Source organism: Ochlerotatus camptorhynchus, unplaced genomic scaffold, assembly GCF_037179485.1.
Source record: "Ochlerotatus camptorhynchus isolate MF236.1 unplaced genomic scaffold, CSIRO-AGI_Acam_v1.1 ptg000402l, whole genome shotgun sequence".
Taxonomy (NCBI): domain Eukaryota; kingdom Metazoa; phylum Arthropoda; class Insecta; order Diptera; family Culicidae; genus Ochlerotatus; species Ochlerotatus camptorhynchus.
Window position 1 is genome coordinate 2,148,423 of NW_027040888.1, and position 14,867 is coordinate 2,163,289.

The following is a 14,867-nucleotide window of genomic DNA, read 5'->3' on the forward strand; positions in this document are numbered from 1 at the left end:
TTAATCTTCTAGTTTACTTGATATCTATCCGTTGCAAGCAATATTTTGATAATTGTTTATGTTTTGAGAGTTGGTGCACAGGTAGATTGAGGTTAAGGAAACGCCACTGGGAGTTTTGCTAACTCGGATTAAGAATGATAACCCAAGTAACATTGCAAGCTTTATAGAGGTTTTATAGAATTCAACAAGTTCAAATCATGGTCTACAGAACCCTCATAAAACCAAAATTGTTACTTGGGAAGTGCTTTGTCTTGTCTCGCATCTTTCTTTACAATCTCCATGGGATTATCTTCAGAATTACCATGTGATTCTAATCATCAAGGATGACTTTTTAAATAAGTAGACACTGTAAACAAAAATTCCAACGACTACTTAGCTCGCCCACGCATTATTAGGGAGTGGAAACTTTCGATAGATTGGTGCTTGAATATTTGTTTACATAATCAGATACGTCTATTTGAAAATGTACCCTTACCATGAATTCTCCATAAAATTCGTCTGAAGGTAATCCTCAAAGCAAAACTCATGGAATTATAGGAATGTTTTAAGAAGAATTCCCAGCAGTCATCCAACTCCAAGAGCTTTGAAAATTTTCTACATACAAACAAATTTTTCACTGATTCTGTTTAAAATATGGATTATAGGAAATTTTCCAAAGTTCGACCACTAAATATTTAAGTTCTGATTGTATTGATCTTGTGAACATATCTCATTTTCTGGAGAAAATCTCAGAGAAACTGTAATTTCAAAGATTCTTGAAGCAACACAATTCCGAATCTAGAATACATCCGGGTGTTACCAATTTTACATGACAATTGATGATACATCCTTCAACCAGTTGTTGCACAGACGTAAGTCTTAAAATATCACCATTTTCCATCCCACAATCCTTCAATAATTATTCCCCTAATTCTACTGTCTCGCAATAAATCAACCACGCGCGGATGCAACGCATAGGAATCAGGACGGGACAGAAGAAGAAAATCATTATCCACCCTCGCATCGCTGCAAATCGAAAAGCAACCACAAATGGACGGTGGAAGGCGCGAGAGCGAAAAACGTGTGAAATGAACAAATTGTAGATACCGACGAGACGGGACGACCGCGACCGACATACCCGACCCGCACAATGGCACGTAAACAGCGTGCACGATGTGATGCGAGCAACGCGCGCGGGACGAACGAACGAAGAAACGAACGCGAGAAAGCTGGGAGAAGAAACATAGAGAGAGAAGAGAAAAATCTGCACGCATTCTCCTAATCGCGACTTCCATCCCCATCGGTCACACTCACGCACGAACGACCTTCATCGGCGAGATGATGCACACGCACCATTCAGAACCGAAGAAGGTGATTAACAAAAGGGAATCAAAACAAAAAAGACACCATCAAAGGATGCTAGATGGGCGATCAAATCTAGGCATCCTTCCCCAACCACCGTAGTAACCAAACGATTACATGGCTAACTGCGATGATTCATGATGCCAACATTCAAAATTTGAAAATTTTAAAATAAATAAAACTAAGAAGTCCGTTGAACAACAAAGAAGTTTCAACAATCAATTGATACGTCATATCTCTCTGAATGTCATGCGTTCTTTGAATATCGAAGGGAATTTCAAAATGGATCGCTTTGTATTTTCCCCGCAGATCGAAATCAAACACTCCTGTGTGCCATCGTGGTCTAGAATCTTGTATTTATCAACATACATATCATTTATAGTACCACCGTTACGGTTCAACTTCCAACGCAAGCCCGCCGTCAGAGCAGGCAGGAGTGTTCAATACAAGGGGAAGTGTCGTTTGTGGATGATTGTATGGATGGATGGATGGATGCACCCAAGAAAGGAAGAAGGCATAGCACTAGGGCTATGCCCCCGGCGGACACCCCGCCGAATACAATTTCGTTTGCGTCGAAATAATTTCTATACAGTAGTATGTGGCATCCATGACGAAGAGGACGGACGGGCGGTCATTGCTTCGCTGTTCGAAAAGGCAGGTTATTTTTTCACGTCGCCAGTAGAACGGAAAAAATCCGTGTATTTTGTGCGGAACGAGGGGTAGGTCGATGCGATTCGATGGGACGGTTTTAGTTTGTGTATGAAAGCGATAAAAAGAATCTTCGATTTATTGGAAGATCAACATTTATGACTAACTCCTACATTTCAATACTAGTGTTTAGAACTATGAGTGGAATTTTCAGGGTTTTTAGCTTAATTCAAGGAAACAGATCGATACATGTCTTGATGAGTTTCAAAAGAATGATGGAGAACTTTTCGCAGTCCAGAGTGTATATGGAAGTTATATTAGTTATATTTTCTTGGAAGCTTTCGGAAGAACTGGGAATACAGTTTTCGGACTGGGAAATCCGGGAAATTTTTGTGAAAGTGGCAAATAGGGTGGTTCTAAAAATTGATTATATCGTGATGAAACCTTCTACAAAATTGTAGATAGCGTAATTTAAAGAAGCTTTGCTCAAGAAACTAAAGTGGTACAGGTTTACCTCGATATAACGTAACTGTCACTTTTGACTTCCATCGCCGATTTCAGGGCTGGTAGTGCTGATGCGATATAAAAGTAGTGACTTTAGTGACTAAAATAACGGAAATAGTGAGCAAATAGTGACTTGTAAATACTTAACAAGTAACCATTTATATGGTAACTTAGAAATTCAAATACGGTTTGATATTGAAATAAACTTTTTGTCATGGAACTTAAAATCAAATTTTATAAATTCCTCTAATTTAATCGAATCTCACAACGGAATCTCCTGTGAAGAGCATTTGAAGTGCTTTGAATAATTTACGTTTGCTTGCGTTATACATGAGAGTAATTCCCATTTTTTTATGAGCTTGAATTTGATTCTGCGTTCGAAATCTTAAAATATTTGATATATCTTTTTTTTTCCTTTGGTTTGTTTTTTCCGTCGATCTTGTTTCCGTGCTGAGCACCAATGCTACCGACGTGCCAGGAAGGCAGCTCCCACACCTGGACCCTACCTATCGACCCATCAAATCATGAACCGGGGACCAACGGCTTTACTTCCCATCCGAAGGAAGGCGTGATCAGAGATGTTATGCCTCGGAACATCCCGGCGGCGCCGACTGGGATTGAACCCAGGCCTGCTGGGGTGAGAGGTCATTTGATATATCCAGGTAGATAACTTTGATAATTCGTTAAGAACTTTTCACAGAATTTCTTCAGTATGATCTTAAGGACTTTTTTTTAGAATAATTCCTCTTCTCTTAAATTTAGAGGCAAATAAGCATTTACAAAAATAATATTGCATTCTTGAAATTCTTTGCAGAACAATCAACAAAATTCTTGGAAATAGATTATTTTCGTAGTTGGAAATGCTTAACATCAAATATCATAATTAAAGAGGACATTTTATACGATAGATGAGGAGATGAAAGTAAAGAGTTGATAGTTCCGTTATAGTAAGGCAGTGTGAATTTTGCATATAGAAAGTAGAAAGTAGAACAAAGGACAATTTTGAGGAAGGTACGAATCGAGTGGAAGTTCTCCTTTACCAAGCTCATCCGTTAATGAAGGATGGTGATGGGTGTTTCCCCCTGCCACCACTGGCAAAAGGGATGATTGCCGATTAGTTCATGAACCTCCGATGTGCGGAAACAGTTCTATCTATCGTCATCTGACGTAAACAACTACCCGATTCGCACCTTCCTCAAAATTGTCCTTTGCTCGCTTTCTACTTTGTATATACAATTTCCTCACTGCCGTACTATAACGGAGCTATCAACTCTATAATTTAATCTTAATCTTTAATCATCTATCGTATAAAATCTGTACTTCAAGTCTGATATTTGACGTTAAGGATCTCCGACTGTGTAAATCGTTAAATTCGCGCATGAAGTTAAATGAGTTAAAGTAGATTATTTTCGGTTTTTTATTAATTCTTCTAGGAACCCCCTGAATCCATTTTAAATTTATTTGAATTCTCCTTAGAATTTTCATGCAATTAACCTCAGAAATTTCTGCTTAGAAAAATCTTGGACTTCTCCCCTGCATTCAATGGGAAGTTCAATTCGTATTCTCCTTAGAATTCCCATAGTATTTTCTCAGATTTCTCAAAACAAAAATCCATCACAGAATAACTTTGAAACTCTTCTCAGAATTCCTTTGAATTCCATTGGAATTCTTCGCGGAATTTATTTCGAACTCTTTAGAATACTCTTGGAAGTATCTTCAGAAATCACCCCAGAATTCTTTTAGAACTATCCGCATTGAAGTACACGGGATTTTCATGGAATTTTCATCAGAGCTCCCTTAAGCCAAATTTCAGATCTAATTTTGAATTCTTACTAGAATTGAACCTATAATCCTCATCCAATCATCATAGAATTCTTCTCAGAACTCTCGTTAAAATGCACTCTCAATTATGTTCGAATTATTTCCAAAATTGTTTCGGAGCTGAATTTAAACAATAATCAAAAGCGACGCTCGTATGTGTTGAGCTAAGTTTAACTCTAGATAGAGCAGGAATTAGGGCGTAACAGTTTTTGTAAACAACGACTTCTATCGATGATTTCTAGGAATTCAAGGCACGTCCACGCAGACCAACCTAACCATCGGATAGGGGAAGTTTTTCCCTACTCGATGAGGATGTTGGTTAGCGTGGGTGAGCCTTAAATTTCTAGGAATCATCAAGAGAAGTCATTGTTTACAAAAGCTGTTAGGTCCTAATTCCAGGTCTATCCAGAACTATATAAGTAAACCTGGCTTAAGATTTAAGCGGAGATGAAGAAATCGATCCTCAGAGCACTTAACTTTACAAGAGATTTTCGTAGTCTGTACTTTGGTATTCTTCTCTGATGTATCTTGGTGTCTTCCCTAGAATCCTTTTTAAAATCCTCTTAAAATTTACTTTGCATTTTTCAAAGTTAATAATCATCCTTGAAAGATTTTTGAAAATTTATCACAGATAAATACCTTAGGAAAGTTTCCAAGGTTTACAATTTATGTTCTGGGAAAGGAGGTATATTTTCCCCGATTTTTAATCGATTTTTTTTATTGAGTATCAAGCTGGAGCTGCGTGATAGCTTAGTTTTCAAGACTTGACCTATTTGAATAAATTTTGCTTCTATCTTTGACAATACAACAGAAGGACTAGCCTATGTTGGCAGCTCGAACACTGGATTTCGTGTGTATTGTTTCAAGATAGTAAGGCAAAAATACCATGTACAAAAATGGTGTTTAACATTGTTCCCAGAGTAATACCTCAATGAAAACAACAATGAAAGCTTGTCACGCAAATAGAAGGAGCACGGTTGGGCACTTTCTGAAATATTTCAATTGTATAATTCCCGTGTAAACCCAAATAAATTTATCTGCGTAAAAATAAATAAAATAAGATTGATTTGCGGCAAAACCCGCCAGTATCGCACCCAACGTCAGTGCCTGTACGTAAGAGTACTACGACGCGGCTCTCAAACAAAGGAGTAACAAGTGTGATACTATCACTGCTGGACTAGATCTTTGGTTTTCTCACGCAGTGGTTCATCAGAGAGGGGAGGCTTAGTAATCCCCATTATCTGCCCATGACGCCATTCTATCGCGGCATGAGCTAGCAACGGCGACCATAAACCTACCGTCTCCAACACTCAACTATAAAGCATGAAATTAAGCCCGCCCACCAACAAAAAGGTGCAAAAACTAGCCAAGGGGAGGGATCTTCGCAGAATTATTTTAGAACTATACCCTAAAAATTCGCTTCCCCTGGTATTATTCACGAATCCTGGAATCCCCTTCACTCTTGGGAGTTCTAGTAAAAACTCTCTTAAATATTTTCCTAAAGCTTCCGAGAAAATATTCTCTGAAATACACAAGGGGTTGGTCACTCCGCACAGTGTGCTAAAAATACAGATGGGCACACCTGGGCACTTGTATTGGCACCCATGGTTATGATATTTAAAGTTACTGGTAACACTGTACTATATCTGCACCTACTCTGTGCATGTGTCAAAATGTTAATCATTGTTGTTGACACAATCCAAATTTCGCTTTCATAACTTCAACCGTGAATTGCCGGCGAAGTTCTGCCTAGGATTCCTAACAGCGCACATATTTTCAAAAGATTAGCTAAAAACCGGTCTAAAGTCAACGCGGTATGCTTGCGGGATGAGCGAGGTCATCAAGGCGATGACCGTTGGCAAGTACAACTGTAATCTGGGGGTGACACTGGAATTCTTCCGGATGGTACTGCAGTCGCTACTGGAAGACTTCGCGATCGGAGAACCTCCACTCAAGACGATCGAACTGTTCAAGGATCTGGTGTGGAAGGCTTGGGTGTTTCAAAATAGTTCGGTCTAAGTTGGGAAGGGGGTGGCATCGTTCCGGGAGCTGATTGAATAGATGACCATGAAGGGACTGTTACTGGTCATAATGCCGATGCGGGATGTGATTAGTGGGGAGAGCAAGACCCTGAAGGAGGAAGTGAAGGGAACGTTGAAAACGTGGGTAGATCGATTTGGGGCGGCTGAAATCACAACCGAAGGAGGTTAAGTGGAATTGTAAGCTGTTGATTGGTTAGCTGTTGGGCTTGAAGGTGAGCTCCTGAAAGTCGAGATCGGTGAGTTGGTTGATTGGTTAGCTTTTGGGCTTGAAGGTGAGCTCCTGAAAGTCGAGATCGATGAGTTGGTTGAAAGATAGGTTTAGCTCTCGGATACGAACCTGGTAGCCCAGCGCTTGAAATAGAACATTAAATGTATAAATTTTATAGGCTTGGCGGAGAAAAAGTCCCGGTGAAGTGTAAAGTGACCGGATGTTTGCAATAACCTTCGTAGAACTGATCGAACTCTATAAGGTACGCATTGATTATGCAATCCGAACCGCACAGAAGGGCGTAAGGGGATTGGTGTCCATACAAAGGCCACCATCTGGATGTAGTAGTTTTATCAGTGGTTGTTTACCATGTTTGATTTCTTAACTGACATCGATGACCTCTCGGACCATGTTCGAAGGTAGAATCTTCACTGGTGTGCGATTTCCTACCATCGAAAGCGCCCCAGCTTTTACAGGTGTTCTCCGGTCGTCACTGCTTTTCGCCAGACTTCATACTTCTCTCCATTTGTCCGATCGTTGGACTGTCTGGCGTGTGGACATATTAAACCCCACCTCCACCAGGGAAGTCTGAATCCGGTTGAAACTCCCACCAGAAAGTTGGCGTCGTATCTTTGACTGAGTCGATGGCTTTCGGGAGAAACTCCTCCCTGAAGCGTTCATCAGAATCTGAAGAGCATCAAAGCCACTCTGTGCTGTCAATGCTTGTCTACGTATATTTGAATCATTATTCAATCATAAAAGTGCTACTCCAAGCAGTAAAAAAAAAAATCTCCCAAGCAGAACCATTATTCGGAATTTTCATTTAGTTTGTTCTCTGAGCTAATAAAGCTGTTAAGAACACAATAAGGAACAATCTAGAAGTGTTCAGACTAAAATCACCATCTTCTCTTAAAGCTGGGTTTAGACAAGGCAAGTCAATTGATCAACTCAGTTGAAACCATGTCATTCAACTGACTTGATCAACTCACTCGAATTGAAAAAAGTTGAAACAAGCTCAACTCTTCAATTTAACTGTGTTGATCAATGGCATGCCTTGTCTAACCCCAGCTTAACTATTAACCATTCTTGGATTTACTCAAAGGCGCTCCAATGTGCTCAAGGGATTGATTTTTTGTTGGACACAGCTGCATCGAGGAGACTCGAGCACTAATCTACTCGAAGATTAAATTTTGGCAAGCACAATTAGGTGTAACATCTATTAAGAGGCACACATTCCCATAAGCAAATTAAATTTAGCAACAACTAACAGCGTTTAGCTTCTACGGAAATGGATTTTTATTTTTTTAATGGATTTGGTCTCTGAACTTGTCTCAGAATTCGTCCGCTTCGTTCTTCAGGAACATCATTGATTTTTTTTTTAATTTATGTTCATAAATCATCTAATAAAGCTTCGTGAATTCTGTGTCTTTGAGGCTCTTGACTTAACCTCGCTCAGTAAGTATTCCTAACATTCAAATAAAGCAGTAACTTGCTTGTAATACGCCACCTTTTTGGATCCTTTCCACTAATCCAGGCCTTCGCTGTTCGATTAAAGTTTAAAAATCAGTAAAAAATTAAAAAAAAAATATTGCAGAGTTTTTGCAAACTTTGTTAAGTTAACTCCATTTAATAATAAAAAAATGTCGATTTTTTATTGATTTCTTACGTGTAACGGTCATTTGAAATATTTACCTTCTATGCTTTTCAAAACCCGATAAAATTCAACCGACTTTGGTGGTCTGAATTCTGTGAGTTCTATTATATAGGTAATTACAGAATGGAATTAACTAAATCAAAGACAAATGAAATGCATATTTTGAATTGTTGGGAACCATGGCCTTTTGAAAAATGGTCTTGATTCTTATTATCAGTTTTAGGAATAGAACTGCTGAGCATTTGTTTAGATAAATATGTTGTAGAACTTGTGTTGGAATCTTTTCAAGATTTTTTTAGAGTTACTCAAAGATAAATTCTGACTCAAAAAGCAATATCGTGAAATGAAAATTTATATCTCAAACATCACTTTTATCGTCTTTTTGTAATCAACATATCTCTAAAGTTAAATAAATAAATAATGGAACTCACTATTCAAAACCTAATATATAAATTATTAAGAGGTTATAACTTGACTTTCAAAGTTCTTTGAACTCTTTTAAGTGTTGTTGGTGGTCGACAAATGAAATAGACATAGTTTTTTTTAATAACCTTATTTACAACTTTTTAAGAGCTTTACCGTGCGGGACCGAAATCCGTACACCTAAGCACGAGAAAATCATTAATGGTCAATATTAAATAATACTATCACATTAAGGTCTGTACCACATCTTTTTCCTTTACATTTATCTTTATTTTTCTAATATTTGCAAACACCAGGTCTTAAAATTACCTTTAATTATTAGAAAAAAGGATTTAAATTGCACATATCTTGAATCAAAATCCGTACAGCGTTCTACGATTGAATCAAAATCCGTACAGTTTTGAATCGAAATCCGTACACTGTGTTGAGGATGAATCAAAATCCGTACAGTCATGAATTAAAAATCCGTACATGAATGTAAATCGATCCAAATCAATGTTAAAAAAACATGTTGCTATCTTGAATAAAGAATTTTTTTTTTAGTTGCTTGGGTAAGAGTCCAAAACAGCTATATTCGTTTAAATACACTAGTTTACAGCATATTTGAACTTTGTACGCTGATGGTCATTTCCCATGTAAAATCATGCGCTGAATCCAAAAATGTAGTCCAAAAAAATCTCAGTATGATAGTTTTGGAGATATAGGGGTAAGAGAGGCATAGGCCTGTTCACTATGCCCCTCCTTCCCTAGCTAAAAAATGAATTCTCACTTTAAAAAAAACTAAAGCACAAATATCTCTGGCTGCAATGAAGTGATATTAATTATTTTAACGCCAAATTAAACGTGATAAAATTTTATTTCGATCGTTATAACACTATTTTTCCGTGAGAATAATGGTAGAACCACCATAAACATTTTAATTTACATTGCTTAAAAACTTAGCAGTAATTCAATTTTTCTTAGGAAAACTTAAAAAAAAACTATTAACTAACAACAATACCATCAATCTCACTGACAATTGATGTTCAATTGATCGAACGAAAAAATGTCTTACCTCTAATTTAGCGTTAAAATAATTGATATAATCTCATTAGAACCGGAGATATTTTTATTATTGTAATCAAACTTGTTTAAAGTGAATTTTCATTTTTAGCTGTATCTCGAAAACTATCCTACTGACATTTTTTTCGACTACATTGTTGAATTCAGCGCACGATTTTACATAAGAATCATTCGTCAAAGGTTCATTTTTTTTTACTTTTACTTTTTTAACTAATTAGCGTTAGATTAATTGATACTCCAATCGATTCAAAGGAGAGGTAACTGATTGCTTTTTATTTAAGAAGGTGACTGTTCTGGATTTTTATGCTAACTAATATCATGTTTAAGGATTCATTTCCTCCAAATTTTATTCTATACCAGTGCTTTGGGTTAAATATTCTTACTGGAGTTTTCCTCCGATCACAACTTCGAGGTTTTGGAAATTTGACATGTGATAACGTGCAAGATGCGCCATACTTTGGAACTTGGGGGTACTCCAGATCAACGCTACAAAACATTATTAACCGGGACTAAACTGGGCTGTGTAGCCTGGACAATGTTGTCGAATCAATAATAGCAAACTGAAGATAAGACTGCCGAAAGATCTTTAATACAACGATAATGGAAACGCTCCACCAACCCACTGGCATCAAGCGATAATCTAACCGGTTCCTAAGATGTAAGCCCTATAATGGCGGATAAGTAAAAAAAAATACAACCATCTTTGAAACCAACAAAAACAGACAATGAACTGACATCAAGGATTAGTTTTTCGTTTTGTGTATGAAAATTAAAATAGGTAAAATAACGACTATAACTTAATTTAATTTAATACGTCAAGAGAGTAATAATCATAAAAATGCAGATCTTTCATTGCTTCTTTTCCACAGCTTTCTTCTGCTTCTCCTCCATTGTTACCATTGCCTTTTCAAGTTATAATGCTTTCTTGCTTCCAACCCTAATAAAAATAACCATAATAGAGAGCTTAACGACGTGTTCGGGGTATCATCCAAACCATTTGTGGGATAGTTCGTTCATGGTATTTGTTTATTAGGGAACTTTCTTTCCTCTTCTTCCTTTTCTTCCTCCTCTTCCTCTCTCGCTCAACCTTTTTCTTTTGTCGTTCCTCAATCCTTTGTTTCTTTGCGTTCTCTTTATCAATTTTCGCCCGCACTACTTTCATGTGTATTTCCGGTCATTCCTCGCTGGTAGCTACTGCTGGGAATGCTCTCTGGCCCATTTCTGTCTGCTCTCTGTAAGGGAGCATCTAACAATGACGTAGCATATTTTTGATCAATTTTATACTCCTCCCCCCTCCCCCGTAGCGTATTTGGCTATATCCAATACATGGCTGGTCACAAATTCTGAAACCCTCACCTCCCCCCTCAAATGCTACGTCATTTATGCATGGTCCCTAATTTGAATATGCGTGTTGGTGTATCCTGTAGGGGAGCTGCGTTGTTTTACTTTTCGGCTGGTTCTTGACGCTCTTCATTAAAAGATATTAATAATCTAACATTTACAATATGAATAAAATAAGAGAGTAGCGATTCAATACGGCATCATGGTGGTGAATGGAACGGCAAAATCCCTGGATGCTTCTCGGTAAGATTTTCCCGCACGCATCATTGCCACAGTCTTCTCCAAATCCTCCGGCATGTATTTAGCTTCCATGATCTGCTGAAAAACATTGGATAAAGTAGAATCGTCATTGTTAATGCACAAGTGTACGGATTTAGAATCAGCTGTTATATATGGATCGAAATCCGTACAGTACTAATTTTGATAAATAAATACCATATGAATGATCCATTGCTTAGCATTGAGATATAAAATGATAAACACTTACCTTTCCGATTGACCTTCAGGAAACTACTTTCAAAAATCACTTAAATACGCTTAACAACTGGAAGTAAATCCGAGAGATTTTCTTAGAAAATCGTTAAGAACGCAACCGATTGACAGAAATGCCCGACACGTGATAAGGTTTTTATTTTTCTTATTTTAATTGCATGACATACTGCTTAATTGTTGACGTTAACATGAAGCTAATGCATGAATGAACATGAATATGTATTCATGTATAATATTTACATTGTTATGATGCATATAAATAATCAAATTCAACAGGGTGTACGGATTTCGGTGCTGTACGGATTTCGGTCACGCACGGTACTGTTTTAATGGCAAATCAGTCTGTTAGCAACACATTCCACAATTTCATTATAACAAGAATTGAATTTCGAAACTCTGTACCGAATCGGCTGCATAACAATACTCAAACACATCACACAAAAATTAGATTCAAGTCAAAATTCGTTATTCGCTGAACAATCACAATCTCGAACCGAATGCCCCCAAAACGCCAATAACAAAACAACACCTTCCACGAGCCCCTCGGAGCATCATTCCGCGCGCCATCCCTTTCACCCTTTCTTCCTCCACAACCACACCGCCGCGCACTCACCTGCTCCTCATGCATCAGTTTGGAGAAGTTAAACTCGGGGAAGTTCTGCGCCGTCGGTTCGAACAGTGCCATCTCCAGCCGGACGGTTTTCCGTGGCTTGCCGCCAGCGGTGCCATTCTTGCCGCCTCCTCCGCCGGAAGAGGCCGATCCGCCACCCCCGCCGAATGCACCGGAGAAAATGCTCTCCGTGTTTTGATCCAGTGCACCGCCAAAAGGACTCTTCCTCACCACATCACTAATCGACGTCAGTGTCACACGTTTCATTTCCGACATTTTCGTTCTTCTGTTCGCAGCCTGCCTTTCGCACCCCAAAACAGCGCCAGCAGCAGCAGTAGGGGCGAGGACGAGGACCGCTTTTCAGCAGTAGTAGCAGCAGCAGCCAAAAGTGGACGACGACGGAGGTATCGACATTCGTATTCTTGCGTTTTCACTCTCACTTTTGGCCCTAATGGACACGCACTGCTTCGTAAGGATTTCGGGGCCAATCAATGCACTTTACAGGAAAAATAACACGGGCAATCAAATCGCACTAGAATAATACACGAAATATACACATTGCAGAATCGCACTGAGCGCTCGCGAATGTTCAAACTTTGGGGGATTGAAAAATTTACATTACACACACGACTCGACGTTTTTGACGTACGCGGGGCCTCTCCTTCGTTTCGTTCATCGCAGCATAAAACATGACCGCTCGGCTCGCAGCGGAGCAACATGACAGAGATGTCATGTTGGGCGGATTTTATGGCGAGGTGTGGATTTGCAAAGGGCGTCATTGCTCTTATCGCTGCGCGGTTTGCTATAAATTGAATAGTTGGCTTATGAAGAAATGCAAGTCACATAATCTATTTTTTTTATTGTCCCGCTTATGTTAAATTCTCATTTGGTGACGGTCGAAACGCACCGCTCATAAGGATTATATACAGGTGTGTACATTTGGTAGTATTTTATGGCAGCGGCTTGAGGAGCGAATCCTGGATAAAGAGTCGCCGCGTGTTAAATCAATGGGTGCAGTCACAAACGAAGTGACAGACGGAGCGGCTCGAAAACTTTGGTGACTAACCTGCTATTGCAATTTTTCAGTGTACCACATGGCAACACCACTACTACTGGATTGTACCACATGACAACACTACTACTAGATTGAACTTGAGTACTGCGGACTCACTCAAGGTGCTTGTCACTTGGGAGCCAGTGTGAACTGTCAAGCGGGAGCCAAACATTCACAAGCAGCAAATGCAGTTACTGTTCTTATCTACCGTCAAGCATTGCAATCTCATAAAAATTATCTATACTTTTTCATAACACATTCTTAATTTTAAGCTCAACTGTAAAAACCAACAGGCTCAGTGATGAAAGTATAAAAACCCGCATAGTTTTTATGAGGCAGCTGAGTTTTCAATTACAGTAAAAAATACTTTGGCGAAACATGTATGTAAACAAACTTTGATAGAGTCATGGGGGCTCGAGAACTCCTGGCTCAGAGGTTTTGACGGGAATCAACCGAGAAAGAGCAAACCAGTTTTAAAGTTGAGAAAATTTTCAAGCAGTTTTCCATTGGCTTGTAAAATAAAATTGGTCAACTCCGCAGTACCCAGGATTGAACTAGCATTTTCACGAAATGTGCTAGAATGTTTTGGTTCTATCTCTTTCACTCTACTCAAAACTGAAATGCATAAAAAAAATGACAAAATGATACGCACTCTTTGCACACTGTCAAAGAATCATTGTACACAAAATCAACTTTGTTCAAATCAAAACAAAAAACTAACCCATCTGGTGGATGATGGCACAAGCTTCCTAGAAAATTCTATTACAGTGAACCACATTATTTAAATGGATTTCTTCGCCAGTTAGTCGTCTGTCACTTCGTTTGTGGTGCAGTCGTACCAACAATCAATACACACAAAGAACAAAAATTGTTCCTATAAAAATAATGAAATTTAAATTTAAAAGTTTCTCCAATTTCGTAGTTTTAACAACGAAAATATTCAAAATCAAAACATTTTTTTCGGATTAAAAGTGTTTCTTTCAATTTCAACTTGTAATTTCAAAAGTTAATTTTTTAAAATAAAAGTCGCAGATCTTTCAAAACTTCCTCGTCATTGCGAAGATTTTGGCATCACTTGACCTTCGTTTGCCGCTTAATTTGAAAGCGTGAAAAATAAACCATATTGCTGTGTTTTCTACGTTTCCACATTACTCTTCCGTCGGTATCTCTTTCGAACTGGAATCGGTTCCCCAAAAAGTGGTACGCCACCACTAATTCATTTTCATCTGATTGCAGGTGATCGTCAAAGCAGCCAACGGAAGGAAGCAATGTTAGATGAATCATAAACTCTATCATAACATGGAGACAATGATGGCGTGCTGGAATTGACGGTAATTTGGTATAATTTTCAATTAATTTCCGATTGTTCTAAATGAGATGTTTTAATTTTCAGCAGCCTCAGTCTTGCCGGAAAGGAAGGTTAGGGTACGGCCAGGGTAGACGCGATTCGCGACGCGACGCGACCAATTCAAAAGAATCTTATTATTTATTATTATTCCTTGCGTGAGTCGCATCGCATCGCGTCGCGTGTTGTGTCTGGCCACGGCCTTACTCCCACCTCGACTCCCACCCCCATCAAGATGCCACTTTCATTCAAGTACCCCCACACCGAGTCCGTCAGGAGTAAATTATTCCAGCTTTGATCAACAATCTTTAAAATAATACAA

General features: G+C 38.6%; 1 protein-coding gene across 3 annotated transcripts in view; it reads right to left on the reverse strand.

Annotated features, from left to right (window-relative positions):
* Nucleotides 1-12,810, reverse strand: part of yem (yemanuclein) — a 48,662-nt gene extending 35,852 nt beyond the window's left edge. For all 3 annotated transcript variants that reach the window (XM_065233475.1, XM_065233476.1, XM_065233477.1), the window contains exon 1: nt 12,150-12,810. In XM_065233475.1, the coding sequence (XP_065089547.1) occupies nt 12,150-12,422 (273 nt within the window). In that variant the 5' untranslated portion in view covers nt 12,423-12,810. The remainder of the gene's footprint in view (nt 1-12,149) is intronic.
* Between the last annotated feature and the right edge of the window lie 2,057 nt (nt 12,811-14,867).